The following is a 16,569-nucleotide window of genomic DNA, read 5'->3' on the forward strand; positions in this document are numbered from 1 at the left end:
TTAGCTGTTAGGTCTGCGCTTTGCTGGTTTAGACTTATTCCTGTGAACAAAGCAAGACAGAGCTCGATCCATTTGAACTTGCAAGGGGAGCTGATTGGACCAGGGTCTTGGAGCTGCAAGCTCCTCACCTGATCCCAGACAACTCCCAAGAGCCAGCCTCCCCTACAGCCTTTTATTAACTCTGTGGTCACACAAACATCTCATTAATCATGCAACAGATAAAACACTCACATGTGAACATGTGTCATGTGTGTCTGCAACAGAGAACATCTGATGTGTGTGTCTCTATGAGCATGTGATGTGATCAGTGGTGTGTGTGTGTCTGTGTAGGAAACAGAAGTCAGTATTCATCCTAAAGATGTAATCATCTTACACAATGACAATCATATTGATCCACAATTCTCTAACATTAGCTAACTAGTGAGAGAATCGAGAACTGAGAGGAAAATAACTACAGTAAAACTAAAAATCAGTTTATTTGACTACATTTGTGCTGTTTGTTTTTTGTCTAGCTGCACTCAAACGTTTGGGTTTTTAAAGCACTTTATAAATGAGCACTGTGTGGAGGAGAGCAACTCTGAGTCACGGGACCAACACAAACTGATTTTTCCTCCTCTGGCCGAGTGTACCAAGTTGTGCAACCAGCTGCTGCCATCAGCGCTGTTTTACAACATAACGGCCGCTACAAGCAAATCACAGCACAAATATAACTAAGTTTCTTACTGAATCCCATCAAAGTAGGTCAATGTGTGGCAAGGAAAAAGCAGATGCTCAGATGAAGAGATGCCACACTAGGGGTCCACTTTAACCTCTGACTTTAACACCATTTCCAAGAAGCAAGCAGGTCTTGGGTTCAAATCCCCCATCTTGACTGGATTTGCGTGTTCTCCCCGTGTCTGCACGAGTTCTCTCCAGATTCCCACCACAGTCCAAAGACATGTTAGTGGTGTTAGGTTAGCAGATGATTCTAAATTGCTCATAGATGTGATGGTTGTCTGTCTCTGTCTTTATTGAGGAGTAATAGGTCAGGGCTAGTTATTTTAGGTTCAGCAGCTAACAAGAGGGTGTGTCGGTCAGAACACAGGAAAGAGGACACGAGGCTTCCACATTGCTGAACTGTCACAGTCAGCTGGTTTATTGTCACCTCAAAGCTCAGTGTAGCCAATAGTCTGTAGTAAATAATAAGTTATTGTTAGACCAAATATATTACAGCAACAGTGGTTCAACTAATATAAACTCAAACTATAAAGTTACACATCCATCTATGCATATAATGTCCATGACATAATATATAAAAACTCAAATTATGTAAATATTACATTACTTGGTTCAAATATACAGAGAACTCAGATTAAACACAGTGGTGATGTCATACTACAAACATAGACATTCACCGGCTATAACCATCATTAATGGCGCCATCGTGTGGCTGAATGGAAGTACTACACTATGGCAGCAGTTGGCGGCACAAGCCTTTAATCACCACGTGAAATTGCGCCGCTATGACTCGGTAGAAAGTCAAAGCCGCGGCAAAACTTGAGTTTGCAACTCAACAAATTAAAGGTAACTTACGTTCAGACATTAGCTTAACATTCGGAGCATCACCGTGAAGGATTGCAAACAGGAACACAGCTTACAGGATGAGGGAATAACAAAAAACTGACCTGGAAGTACTTTCTCTCCCTCTGGAGCAGCAGCGCAGCACATCAAACTCTGTCAGTGCGCCCCAGGGTGGCTGTGGCTACAATGTAATAATAATAATACAATAATAATACAATACAATAATAATAGTACAATAAAAAACACACCAATCAGACTGTGTAAGGGGACACAATTGTTGGAAACATGTTGCTCACAGTGTGAAGCTTCAGTAATTTTGGCACTTTTATCAACAAAGCGCTGCAGAAACATCAACATCTGTCTGTCTTTCTTTCTCACAGATGATCAACTCTAAGTTAGAGAAGGCTGAATTCATTCAGAAGCGGATGCAGACATTTCCTACACTGGACTCAAAGGTCAGTGAAAGCATCTCTCAGCACACAGAGGTAAACATGGACACCTGTGATGCTGTCATCCTCCCAATGATCACAGACCTGTGCACTTATATTCCTGCAGTTTTGTCCAGCAGCAGTTTCTGTATCATTAACCAAACACAACTTTGAAATCCTACCACTGCAAGATTGTTGACATCATCCCACAACACTTAATGTTGTTAGCATCAGCTCCCTTAAATTTACATCATACAGCTTTAATGTGACTCATTGTGTTGTGTTTCATTATTGTGTCTGAAGCATGAACGTTTTTTCCTTCAGTTCTTTCTTCATGTGACATTTCAGCTGCAGTTAGAGAAGAATACTGAAATCATCGATCAGCTCAAGCAGGTGAAAGAAGCATCAGAGAAACTGAAGAACCAGCTGGAGAACAAAAATCCAGAGGTTTGTCTTTCAGTTATAAACATTGTGATTTTGCTGATTCAACTCTCTTTGTGAAAAGTATAATTCATTCATTTCATTCATTCATTCATTTATTTGTTCATTTTCAGGCACAACAAATACCTATATTGAACATAATTGTAAACATCAGTATTTACTCACTATCACACTCAACTGTATAAATAAACTAATCTAAATCTAAATGTCTAAAATATGAGAAAAAGAATTTATGATATACAAACTGTGGATCTCAGTAAATGAACACAGTCATCTTCCTTTAACCGAGATTTTGTGGATATGGCAAAAACATGATGACACACTGTAAAAGATGCTCCACAGCAAAGAAGAAAAAAGTCTGTCCTAAAATCAGTGTGTCATCAAATTTGATATGTAGCAGTCTGCCAGAGCTGAATATTTATATGTTCTTATGTTAATTTTATCTTCTAAACTGACAGCATTTTATGTTGTTGAAATTTGAGCTTCTATATTAAATATTGACGTTATCACACACCTGATCAAATAGCAGTAAGTGAAGTGAGATTTAAAACTTCTGTTTATTGTTGCATTTGATGTGATTAACTGTGTGTGAAGAGACAAAGATAAGAGTGAGAATATTGCACATGTTCATTTCATTAAAGACACGTTACTGTATCCTTGTAAAAGCTGTGATTATGTTTAAGTTCATTATTATTCTACAAACCTTAAACAGACAGTAACAAAAATAAATGTGCTATTAGACTGTAGAGTATATGAGACTTGTGTGGTGTAAGGTCATAAGCTGGAACAGAGGAGCCGCAAAGAGCAGTAGTCGTATTTAAATAAAATGTCTAAGAAATGAAGTGATTTTAGTTTTTGTGTGTTTAAACATGTTGCTCACAGTGTGAAGCTTCATCAATTTTGTCACTTTATCAACAAAGTGCTGAAACATCAACATCTGTCTGTCTTTCTTTCTGACAGATGTCCAAATCTGAGACGGAGCTGGATGAAATCATTCAGAGGCTGATGCAAACATTTCCTACACTGGAATCAAAGGTCAGTGAAAACATCGCTCAGAAGAATGGTGGTGGTGGTGGGGGGGATAAAGTGGAGATGATGGAGGAAGGTTTCGAGAGGGTTTTCAAAATGCTGCGTTTTTCCTGAGACAACGCCGTCTCAGTGTGGATGGGAGGCCGAAACGGAGAGAAAAAGATGCTTTTTCAAACAAAAAAGCATTAGTGTGGACGTAGCCTGAGTGAGTTCTGTCAGTGAGGAAGACCAGCAGCCAGATACACATGGGGGTGTTGATACCTGTGGGAGGGGTCAGTTTTCTCAACAGCTTCTGGGGGATGATCAACCAACAAACAGCATTCATACGTGACTGTTCTCGTAAAGCTCAGGTGAAGAGCAGAGGACATCGCTCTGTGGAGCCGTTTGGCCAGTACGAAGACTGACGTGGAAGGGACTCTACAAGGACTTCATTATTATGGGAGTTAATGCAGAGGGCAGGTGTCAACAAAACATGTGATGGGGACAGATTTGAAACATGATGGAACAACATTCTGCTGCAGCGAGGTGTTAAAGATGTCTGTAAGGACGTGTGCTAGCTGCTCAGCACACTGCCTTTCATACATTAACTCTCCTCAGAGTTTTACAGACATTAGTGATACTGAGATTCAGTGTTTTCTCATCAGGGTGAAGACTGTCTTTTATTGCAGGGTGTTGTTGTTTATCGAAAATGTACAGAGACAGTGTGTGTTGTTGTCACACATACTTGCTTCATTTATTTATTTATCTAACTTAAAAACTTGAGTTGCGTGCTACCAGGTCAGGAGGAGTAAATCTGGGGTCCTTTAACAGAATGATGTGGTTTCCTCATCCTCACTCTCTCTCCTGGTAGAAAAGCAGGCTTCCATTCATGACGCTTAGCATCAGTGTAATGTTGCCTCTTCAGCTGATATTTCTTACAGTAGAAGGCAAAGGGAGTATGTCCAGTTTATTACCCATCTTTCTGCCATGAAGGTGTTCGTAGGGAGAGGGAAGTGGTCGCATGCAGTGTTGTACAGTAAACTTGAAGCCAGTCCAGCACAGTCTCCTTCCATGGCTGTGACGGCTGGATTGCCGTCTGGATGCAAGTGCAGAGGTCACGAAGAAACCGTTCAATTGCTCCATTTTGCAGCTGGGTAGTAGACAGATGTTCTGCTGTGAGAGTTGCCTGTATTATGGAGGAATGGGTCAAATGCTTCAGAGGTAAACTGTGTACTTTTGTCTGTTACATTAATGTTCTCTGAGTTGCCGTGACAACTAAAGACAGACGAGAGGAGTTGAATAAGCTCAGGCATACAGTCTGTTTTCCAAGAGGCGTTGAAGGACAGCTCGGACATGCGAACGATGCTCAGCCAGAGTCTTAGAAAAAATAAGAATGTCATCTAAATAGACGAACACAAACCGGTCGAGGAAATCCCGTAGGACATCGTTAATAAGGGCCTGAAACACCGCTGGAGCATTCGTTAAACCGAAAGGCATGACGAGATACTCAAAATGGCCTAGGGGGTGTTAAACGCGGTCTTCCACTCGTCTCCCTGACGGTTTCCCACCAAATGATAAGCATTGCGAAGATCTAACTTAGTGAACACCGTGGCACCCTGCAGGGATTCAACAGTGGAGCTAATGAGTGGCAAGGGATACTTCTTTTTAATAGTGACGTCATTCAAGCCCCTGAAATCAATACACTGTTGAAGAGACCCATCCTTTTTGTCCACAAAAAAAAAACAAACAAACAAAAAAAAAAAAAAACAGCTGCCACGGGGGATGAAGACGGACGGATTATCCCAGCCGCTAGTGAATCCCTAAATATACTCCTCCATCGCAGCGCGTTCTGGCATAGAGATACTATACAATCGGCTCACGGGCAAGGGCGCCCCGGGGAGCAAATCAATCGCACAGTCATAAGGACGATGGGGCGGTAGGGATTGCGCTTTGATCTTACTGAATACTTCCCGCAAATCATGATACTCCGGCGGCACCCCGGAGAGATCGGGGACATATGCATCAGTCCCCGAAGCCTCCCCCGGGCCGGGAAAACGGGCGGAAGTCAGACAATTGGAGTGGCAAAAAGGGCTCCAGCTGATAACCCTTTGCCCCTCCCAATCCAAGTGCGGATTGTGCAAACACAGCCAAAGTGAGAGGAGTATCAGGTGAATCGAGGACAAAAAAGGTGAGTCTCTCCCTATGATTTCCCGAAGTGCACAGTGACACTGGACCAGTGTGAAAAGAAATCTTAGTAAAAACCTGGTTATTAATCGCTCTAACTGGAATGGGCGGCTCAAGGTGCACAAGCGGAACGCCTAATCGTTCAGCGAGAGCGAGACTGATTAAATTCTGTTCTGAACCGGAATCTAACAAGGCTGTGCACGAATGAGTGATCTGTAGCATCTCCAAGGTGACAGGGAGTTGAAAACGGGGTTTCTGACCAGAGTTCGAACCGTCCACCCGTATCCCCGACTCTACCGGCGGGCGACGCCTTTTCCCTCCTTCAGGCATGCAGCAATCAAGTGATCCAACGAGCCACAGTAAAAACAGGCATGTGCCCGACGCCGCCGCTCCCTCTCCTCCAGTGTCAACCGTGACCGGCCAATCTGCATCGGCTCCGGATCAGTGACGTAAGCCGAGGCGACAAACTCATGCGAGTCTGCAGTCAGAGGCGGCGACGATGACGTACCCGGAAACGAGCGCGGTAAACGGCGCTGGGATTTGTAGTTCCTGTCCCTCTCCCTGTCACGCAACCTGTTGTCAATGCGAAGGGAGAGGGACGCCAGCTCCTCAAAAGATTTAGGCTCATCACGGGAGGCAAGCTGGTCTTTCATACCCTCATTCAATGCCCGAAAAAAAATACCCCACGCAGAGCGTCGTCAGGCCAACCGGTTTCGGTGGCGGCAGTACGAAAATCAATCAAAAAAAATCGGCAACCCTCTGACGGCCCTGACGAAGATCCAGCAGCCTCTGCGCAGAACTACCCTCAGAAATGGGATGCGCAAACGTTTTCTGGAATTCCCCCAAAAACACCTCATAAGAACAGGTTAACAAAGGATTCTTCGATAGATACGCCTCCGCCCACTTAAGCGCACGGTTACGCAGTTTACCCACCAAATAAGATATCTTATCAGAATCCGCAACAAATGAGCGTGGAGAACGACCGAAAACAAGGTCGACCTGAAGCAGAAAACCGCCACAACTCCCTGGATCCCCTGAAAAGGGTTCGGGCTCCGGGGACGTGGCATCACGAAAAACCGATGTAGGTGGAGATGCAAAGGCAACAGACTGTGGCAGAGGAGCTGGTGTACCGAAGTCTTGGCCCGCGGAGCCCGAGGCGGAACCAGCAGCAGTAGAAATACCCGCTTGTAGAGCCTGGAGAGACTCCAGTATTTTACTTTGACCATCCCTAAGAGTCTGCTGCTGGGCTAACAGGAACTGTATAGATTGTTCATGACTTCCTAATATCGCCTCCTGCCTCTGAATGGCTGCGTCCGCTGAGTCCATAACTGCTGGCCAGATTCTACTGTTACGGCCGAGACCGTTTTAGACGAGTGACAGGACTCAAATGCAGGACGCCGAAGTAGATTTTGAGTAAGTAGATTTTAAGTAAGTAGATTTTGAGAAATGATATTTAATGACTCCACAAATATTCATGAACAAAGGTGAGTTTAGACAAGTACGACATTCCACCACTGAATCTAAGTCACAATCTGGTCCGGGTCAGAGAGGACAGCTATTCCGGAGATTGGACTGGAAAGCGAGTCTCATTAGATCCAAGAAAAGGTCGGGGTCACTGTAACAGAGTGCAGATGTTCAGATACGGATAAGGAGACATATGAATATGTTGTTGGTTCAGAATCCTCCTTCGTACTGCGTACTTGCCACAGGTGGTCGGAGATGACGTAGAGGGGTGAGTAGTCCGGGTGTGTAATCCAAAAAAAACTCCTGGCAGGGAGGCAGGTAGGTGTAGCTAAGAGAGAGGCGCACAAAAAACAAACATACAGTGAGGCAAGGTGATTCACAAAAATACATAGGGAATCATGGTGGTGGCCTGCACTGACTGATGTTAGCAGAGAATCTGGCGAAGAGAGATTGAGTACGCTGGCCTTATAAGTCCCCGGCTAAATTACCCACAGGTGTGAGCGATCAGCAAAAACACTGAGGCCCCTCCCAGGGGTGGAGACGCCAGCTCGGAGGGAGACACACTGGCACACACCCGGACCATGACAAATATAAAAATGAGTCTTGGATAAACGTGTAACAATATAGGAAAATAAATGTTATCAGGATTATGAAATATTTTTATTGGCAAAGAAAAGCTGTGCAGGACCTTTAATATATTGAACAGAGGAAAAGTGTACAATCATCATTTCAGCCATGAAATGACACTGCTGTAAATATAGAGTCATGGGGGACAGAGGGGAGGGGGAGGCAGTCAGGGTGGGTGGTTGGTGTGCTGATGGCTGGAGAATGAAACTATTGTAACATCTGGCTGTCCTGGTCCTGATGCTGCTAAACCTCTTTCCAGAGGGCAGCAGGTAGAACAGTGCATGGTGGGGGTGGGCGGAGTCTCTGATGATGTTATGGACTCTGCTGAGACAACATCTGTGCTCGACTTCCTGGATGGATGGAAGAGAAGTCCTGGAAGGAAGCAGGAAGCTCAGACACTGCTGAGACTGTTTAACCAGTGCTGATGTGTTTGGTGACCAGTCTCACTTCTTTGTTATCTGTACCCCCAGAAAGTTGACCCTGCTGACTACCTCCACAGCTCTGTTGTCAGTGATTAGTGGTGAATGACTGGACTGTTTTGTCCTGAAGTTGATGATCAAGTTCTTGGTCTTCTTGACATTCAGGATTGTTGCACCGGTCCTCTATAGGACAGATCTATGTTGTCCATAATGAGACCCACCACTGTTGTGTCATTTGTGTTCCTAATCATGTGATTAGAGGAAGATGCAGCGCTGCAGTCATGTGTCATCAGCGTGAAAAGCATTGGGCTCAGTAAACAATGGAGAGACAGGTGGAGCTGAAGATGCTGTTTCCCACTCTGACAGAGTGAGTTCTGTCATTGAGGAAGACCAGCAGCCAGATACAAATGGGGGTGCTGATACCTGTGGGAGGGGTCAGTTTTTTCACCACCTCCTGGGGGATGATCAACCAACAAACAGCATTCATACGTGACTGTTCTCGTAAAGCTCAGGTAACGAGCAGAGGACATCGCTCTGTGGAGCAGTTTGGCCAAAGACTGATGTGGAAGGGACTCTACAAGGACTTCATTATTAAGGGAGTTGTTAAAGATGTCTGTAAGGACGTGTGCTAGCTGCTCAGCACACTCTCTGAGTACTCGTCCATGAATGTTGTCCGGCTCAAAGTTTTACAGACATCAGTCACTCTGAGATTCAGTGTTTTCTCATCAGGGTGAAGACTGTCTTTTATTTCAGGGTGTTGTTGTTGGTTGAAAATGTACAGAGAAATTTGTTGACCTCATTGAGACAGTGTGTGCTGTTGTCACACATACTCTCTTCTTATATGAAAACTCTTAATTTAAGACAAAGCTTAATTAATTTACTTATAATGAAATTCAAATACAGTTTTTTCTTTAGCTTCTCCATTCTTCTGATTCCATATAGAAATTAATTTGTTGCCTCTGTGTAATCACCCACATGCTATAACAAAAAACATAAAAATGTACTTTTGTCTTCTCTGTTTTTGTTTCTTTTTAATTGCAGCTTTCTGGAAACATCAGTCAAGCCCAGAAAGAGAAACAGGAGATGGAGAGAGAAATGGAGGGACTGAGAAATGAGCTCGATTCCACAAAACAACAGGTTCATTTTTTATACACTAACTTCCTGCATTTACATGACTGCCATGTTTAATCAGATCTCTTTCTCTGGTGATTGAAACACTCTGAAGAAAAATTCAGAAATTCTGATTTTATATAATTCATTGAAAATAAGCAGAGCTGTACTGATTATATTTTTTTAGGCTGATTTATCTGCTGTTTGCAGTGATGCTGTGATTAACTGTCATTTATTGACAGCAATCTTTATTCTGTTGTATTCTCATACAATCTAGTAAGAGTGGTTAGTTGCCTGGATCCAGCCACTCTTACTAGATTGTATGATGTCATCTCAACAAGAAAAAATTAAGTTGCTGAATTTCATGCAGATGCTACATGATTTAATTACGTTCACCATAGAAACATGGAATTATTTAGTTCAAATTGCAAGTTTGGCTCTTATGCATGTAACAACCACCCAATTTCATTTTTTTGAGAGTGAGCAGACGTGTTCCTTAAACATGATTATGTTGATCAAGGATCTGACCTCACAGCCCATTGTTCCTTCAGTGGTGCTCATATTAGTCATTATGCAAATGTACTGTTTATAAGATTTGGGGAAACCTGCAGTCAGCTGAGACTGAAGATGAGTGACCAAAGGTTTCTCCCACTGAAAACTTACCTGGATGATTGAGCATGCGTAGGGACGATGAAACAAAGGCAAAAGACAAAAAATGCTTTTATGTTTTTACATTTAATTCTGACACTGATGCTTTATCAACCAACACAAGACACTAAACACCCTTTAGTGACACTGACATCCAGCTGCACTCAAGTAAAAGCTTAAAAATCTCAATATTTTAATCTTTTCTTTATTTTATAAATCAGACTTGATAAATGTTATATTTTGTGCATTTATTTATTTAACCAATAATCCCTTTTATTTTGGGAGACACGACATTAAAACTCAAATATTTCCTTAGAGTCTTCATTTATTTGCTTTTTTGTATCAGCCAACTTATATTTACATAATACAGCTTTAATTCAGAGCTTTAATGTGACTCTGGTTGTGTTTCCATTATTGTGTCTGAAACATGAACATTTCTTCCTTCTGCTCTTTCTTCCTGTAACATTTCACATGAATACTGAAATCATCAATCAGCTCCAGCAGGAGAAAACAGCAGCAGAGGACCTGAAGAAGCAGCTGGAGGAGAAAAATCCTGAGGTTTGTGTTTCCATTATAAACATTCAGAATTTACTGACTCAACTCTCTTTATCTCTGTATTGTAAAGATTTATGAAGAAAACTTTAAATATTAGTTTGTTTATTTGACACCAACAGTCTATAAAAGTAACTGTTTCTATATATTGAACAAGAATATAATTCATTTTTACATCCAAAGAAAGTGCTGACATGCAGAAACTCATCATCTTCCTTTTTTCATTTATATCAACACTGTTAATTTAAAATACTCAATTAATTATGAACTAATAACGAAATGCAAATGAATGTGTTTCTTTGGGATCATCCTTTTGTAATTTATATCATAGCAGGCTCTTAACCCTCTGGGGTCCAGGGTATAATTGGCCGTTTTTGACTACTTTTGATTTTACCTCTATATTTCACCTTTAAAATATGTTTTTCTTGCCTTATTTGGTATCATTATTTTCAGCACAACCTCAAATATCTGAAATTTGAGTTATTTTTTCATTTTGGTATACTATATCAGCACAGCTGATCTAAATTCAGACAAAAAATTCAAAATCCGAGTAGAAAAAAGTTCTATTTTTTACTGTAAAACCCACAAACATGTTTAACGAATCATTTTCATAACTTGAAATGCAAATAGAAATTGTACATTTCTAAAAATTACGCACAAGTTTTGCAAACAACAAAGTTATATGATACTATTTACCTAAAAATGCAGCCAAGGCCTCAGGGGTTTTTTATATAACCATTTAAGTCTATTTACAGAACAATCAGGTGTTCTGCATCAAATAAGAAGCCACACAAATTATTTGTGCCAGTCCAAAAATGTAGTTTGTGTTCAGTATAAGACAGAGGAGAACAGCACAGGCCTAAACCCTGCAGGTCTGACAGCAGGAGGTGCATCAGTCCAGTTTTCCATGTGGGAACAGCGTTTACACTGGAATCTGCCTTTGATGGCTTTTTTAGAGCAAATGTGAAATTCAGCAGTATAACTGACACACAATACAAGACAATAACTACACAACAAACTTATTATAGCGTCCAAACACGCTAAACGTCACTAATGTCTCACATATGAAAACTCTCTCTCTCTGTGTCTTTCACTCGCCTGCTTTCCGTCGCGGGTGTCACTCCTAAAAACTTCCCCTTCTCCCTAAACAACTAAATATCACATGTTGCCATATCATTTTTTTGATTGGCTGACATGGTAAACTCTAACACCAATAGGGAAGGGGTGTTTTTCTTTTTTCACTCGCAAGCGGAGAGTGTTTGCTAGCGCTGTCTGTAGAAAATGCCGTTTTTACCGTTCTTCCCGCTGTAAACACCAGTTTTGTTCAGAAAAAAACATCGTGTGTATTTTTTATCATAACTCTGGTTTTACGTGGCCCATCGACACAATTCAAAAACTGGTATATAGTTTGAAGTCCGCACTTTCGACCCAAGGTGAAATGGAGACTCTGACTTACTGCATCTTGTAGCTGTGTCATCTTAAATTGGTCATGTGATTTTTTATTTTATTTTTTTTAATTTTTGTCCCGTTTGGATCTATAGCCATCAGAATTGTTGTCTTAAGGCCAAGAAAGATGCCAAGCGGATTTATTTTATTAAGTGGATCATCATGGCCTTGCCATATTGGTCCATTTGATTGACCTTTATTATAATTATGAGTTTATTTTATTTTCAGTTGTTACAAACGGGACAGACATGACTGGGGGATAGGACAGGGGGAAAGAATGAAAGAGAGGGAGAGAAAGAAAACCAAAGGGGAGAAGAGACAGTGAGAAGGGGGGGAAGAGAGAAAAACAAACAAACAAACAAACAAACAAAAAAAACAAAACACCTGGATCACCTGTATGGAGAGAAAAAAAAACAGAAGAGAAAGCAAACAACAAAGAGCAACATAATAAGAAAAAAAAAAGCACCATCACAATAAACTAGCTAGCAATAGATATCAATAATTACTAAATAATAAACAATATTGTGCAGCACGCAAGATAGACAGCGCACAATGTGCTTTGAGGCAGCAGCCAAGAAAGCTGTAGTCCACGTCTGTGAATACCCGTGTGTACACCTGTGTGTACACCTGTGTGGATCAGCATGCTTGCATTCCAAAGGTTTCTCCATGTAATGATCTGCTAGGGAGTGTGGCGAGCCACAGCCCTGTCCTCTATGGTATGAAGCAGGTATGGAGGAGATCAAAACTCCAGACATCCAGAGGCCCCCAGAGCACAAGAGACCAAGGAAGACTAACAGAGGGGCAGCCGCGCCACTGTTCTAGTAAGAGCTGAGGAGAGTCCCAGATGAGGGCTCATTCAGCAGCCGTGGAGCAGAAACCAGGGGGAGTTGCAGTGACGCGCCCGTGAGCTCCGCCGGCAGCCAGCTGTGCCTGAGTGACCGAGCCCCAGGCCGAGAGGCCGGGGGCACCCCACCTCCGAAATGGCCCGAGCGAGCCCCAATGGTCATGTGATTTTGACACGCCGGCGCGTCCGGCGACCCCAGAGGGTTAATTCTATATAGAACTTAATATTTTTTATGTATGAATGTGTGATTGTATTGTGCAATCACACACATGTGTGTTTCCTTCCATTGTTGCAGTTTCTGTATCATTGACCACAAAAGCACTTATAAATCCACCTTATACACATTTTTCAGATCGTCCCACAACACTTCATGTTGTTAACATCAGGCTACATCAGCTCACTTATTTTACATAAAATAGCTTTGATTTAATCTCTTTGTATAAAGCTATCAGAATAGAACAGAATCACCACTTTATTGTCATTCAGAACAGTTAGTGCACATCAGGATGAAATTGTGGTGCATTTACTCGTCATCAGACTGTAGAATATAAATAAATCAATAAAAATAAGTCTAAAGGTTTCAAATATAAAAACGAGTCTTGGATAAACGTGTAACAATATAGGAAAAGAAATGTTATTAGGGTTATGAAATATTTTTATTGGCAAAGAAAAGCTGTGCAGGACCTTTAATATATTGAACAGCGGAAAAGTGTACAATCATCATTTCAGCCATGAAATGACACTGCTGTAAATATAGAGTCATGGGGGACAGAGGGGAGGGGGAGGCAGTCAGGGTGGGTGGTTGGTGTGCTGATGGCTGGAGAATGAAACTATTGTAACATCTGGCTGTCCTGGTCCTGATGCTGCTAAACCTCTTTCCAGAGGGCAGCAGGTAGAACAGTGCATGGTGGGGGTGGGCGGAGTCTCTGATGATGTTATGGACTCTGCTGAGACAGCATCTGTGCTCGACTTCCTGGATGGATGGAAGAGAAGTCCTGGAAGGAAGCAGGAAGCTCAGACACTGCTGAGACTGTTTAACCAGTGCTGATGTGTTTGGTGACCAGTCTCACTTCTTAGTTATCTGTACCCCCAGAAAGTTGACCCTGCTGACTACCTCCACAGCTCTGTTGTCAGTGATTAGTGGTGAATGACTGGACTGTTTTGTCCTGAAGTTGATGATCAACTTCTTGGTCTTCTTGACATTCAGGATTGTTGCACCGGTCCTCTATAGGACAGATCTATGTTGTCCATAATGAGACCCACCACTGTTGTGTCATTTGTGTTCCTAATCATGTGATTAGAGGAAGATGCAGCGCTGCAGTCATGTGTCATCAGCGTGAAAAGCATTGGGCTCAGTAAACAATGGAGAGACAGGTGGAGCTGAAGATGCTGTTTCCCACTCTGACAGAGTGAGTTCTGTCATTGAGGAAGACCAGCAGCCAGATACAAATGGGGGTGCTGATACCTGTGGGAGGGGTCAGTTTTTTCACCACCTCCTGGGGGATGATCAACCAACAAACAGCATTCATACGTGACTGTTCTCGTAAAGCTCAGGTAACGAGCAGAGGACATCGCTCTGTGGAGCAGTTTGGCCAAAGACTGATGTGGAAGGGACTCTACAAGGACTTCATTATTAAGGGAGTTGTTAAAGATGTCTGTAAGGACGTGTGCTAGCTGCTCAGCACACTCTCTGAGTACTCGTCCTTGAATGTTGTCCGGCTCAAAGTTTTACAGACATCAGTCACTCTGAGATTCAGTGTTTTCTCATCAGGGTGAAGACTGTCCTTTATTTCAGGGTGTTGTTGTTGGTTGAAAATGTACAGAGAAATTTGTTGACCTCATTGAGACAGTGTGTGTTGTTGTCACACATACTCTCTTCTTATATGAAAACTCTTAATTTAAGACAAAGCTTAATTAATTTACTTATAATGACATTCAAATACAGTTTTTTCTTTAGCTTCTCCATTCTTCTGATTCCATATAGAAATTAATTTGTTGCCTCTGTGTAATCACCCACATGCTATAACAAAAAACATAAAAATGTACTTTTGTCTTCTCTGTTTTTGTTTCTTTTTAGTTGCAGCTTTATGGAAACATCAGTCAAGCCCAGAAAGAGAAACAGAAGATGGAGAGAGAAATGGAGAGACTGAGAAATGAGCTCGATTCCACAAAACAACAGGTTCATTTTTTATACACTAACTTCCTGCATTTACATGACTGCCATGTTTAATCAGATCTCTTTCTCTGGTGATTGAAACACTCTGAAGAAAAATTCAGAAATTCTGATTTTATATAATTCATTGAAAATAAGCAGAGCTGTACTGATTATATTTTTTTTAGGCTGATTTATCTGCTGTTTGCAGTGATGCTGTGATTAACTGTCATTTATTGACAGCAATCTTTATTCTGTTGTATTCTCATACAATCTAGTAAGAGTGGTTAGTTGCCTGGATCCAGCCACTCTTACTAGATTGTATGATGTCATCTCAACAAGAAAAAATTAAGTTGCTGAATTTCATGCAGATGCTACATGATTTAATTACGTTCACCATAGAAACATGGAATTATTTAGTTCAAATTGCAAGTTTGGCTCTTATGCATGTAACAACCACCCAATTTCATTTTTTTGAGTGTGAGCAGACGTGTTCCTTAAACATGATTATGTTGATCAAGGATCTGACCTCACAGCCCATTGTTCCTTCAGTGGTGCTCATATTAGTCATTATGCAAATGTACTGTTTATAAGATTTGGGGAAACCTGCAGTCAGCTGAGACTGAAGAGTCACTTGGATGAGTGACCAAAGGTTTCTCCCACTGAAAATTTACCTGGATGATTGAGCATGCGTAGGGACGATGAAACAAAGGCAAAAGACAAAAAATGCTTTTATGTTTTTACATTTAATTCTGACACTGATGCTTTATCAACCAACACAAGACACTAAACACCCTTTAGTGACACTGACATCCAGCTGCACTCAAGTAAAAGCTTAAAAATCTCAATATTTTAATCTTTTCTTTATTTTATAAATCAGACTTGATAAATGTTATATTTTGTGCATTTATTTATTTAACCAATAATCCCTTTTATTTTGGGAGACACGACATTAAAACTCAAATATTTCCTTAGAGTCTTCATTTATTTGCTTTTTTGTATCAGCCAACTTATATTTACATAATACAGCTTTAATTCAGAGCTTTAATGTGACTCTGGTTGTGTTTCCATTATTGTGTCTGAAACATGAACATTTCTTCCTTCTGCTCTTTCTTCCTGTAACATTTCACATGAATACTGAAATCATCAATCAGCTCCAGCAGGAGAAAACAGCAGCAGAGGACCTGGAGGAGAAAAATCGTGAGGTTTGTGTTTCCATTATAAACATTCAGAATTTACTGACTCAACTCTCTTTATCTCTGTATTGTAAAGATTTATGAAGAAAACTTTAAATATTAGTTTGTTTATTTGACACCAACAGTCTATAAAAGTAACTGTTTCTATATATTGAACAAGAATATAATTCATTTTTACATCCAAAGAAAGTGCTGACATGCAGAAACTCATCATCTTCCTTTTTTCATTTATATCAACACTGTTAATTTAAAATACTCAATTAATTATGAACTAATAACGAAATGCAAATGAATGTGTTTCTTTGGGATCATCCTTTTGTAATTTATATCATAGCAGGCTCTTAACCCTCTGGGGTCCAGGGTATAATTGGCCGTTTTTGACTACTTTTGATTTGACCTCTATATTTCACCTTTAAAATATGTTTTTCTTGCCTTATTTGGTATCATTATTTTCAGCACAACCTCAAATATCTGAAATTTGAGTTATTTT

At 41.1% G+C, this 16,569-nt stretch overlaps 1 protein-coding gene across 1 annotated transcript in view; it reads left to right on the plus strand.

The window, feature by feature from the left end:
* Positions 1-16,569, plus strand: part of LOC113028266 (CAP-Gly domain-containing linker protein 1-like) — a 129,423-nt gene that overhangs the window by 96,124 nt on the left and 16,730 nt on the right. Inside the window, exons 9-15 of the mRNA XM_026178389.1 lie at positions 1,941-2,015; positions 2,337-2,435; positions 3,390-3,464; positions 9,173-9,268; positions 10,385-10,447; positions 14,809-14,910; positions 16,038-16,088. Coding sequence (XP_026034174.1) covers positions 1,941-2,015; positions 2,337-2,435; positions 3,390-3,464; positions 9,173-9,268; positions 10,385-10,447; positions 14,809-14,910; positions 16,038-16,088 — 561 coding nt within the window. The remainder of the gene's footprint in view (positions 1-1,940; positions 2,016-2,336; positions 2,436-3,389; positions 3,465-9,172; positions 9,269-10,384; positions 10,448-14,808; positions 14,911-16,037; positions 16,089-16,569) is intronic.

Source organism: Astatotilapia calliptera, chromosome 2 (genome assembly GCF_900246225.1).
Source record: "Astatotilapia calliptera chromosome 2, fAstCal1.2, whole genome shotgun sequence".
Classification (NCBI taxonomy): Eukaryota; Metazoa; Chordata; class Actinopteri; order Cichliformes; family Cichlidae; genus Astatotilapia; species Astatotilapia calliptera.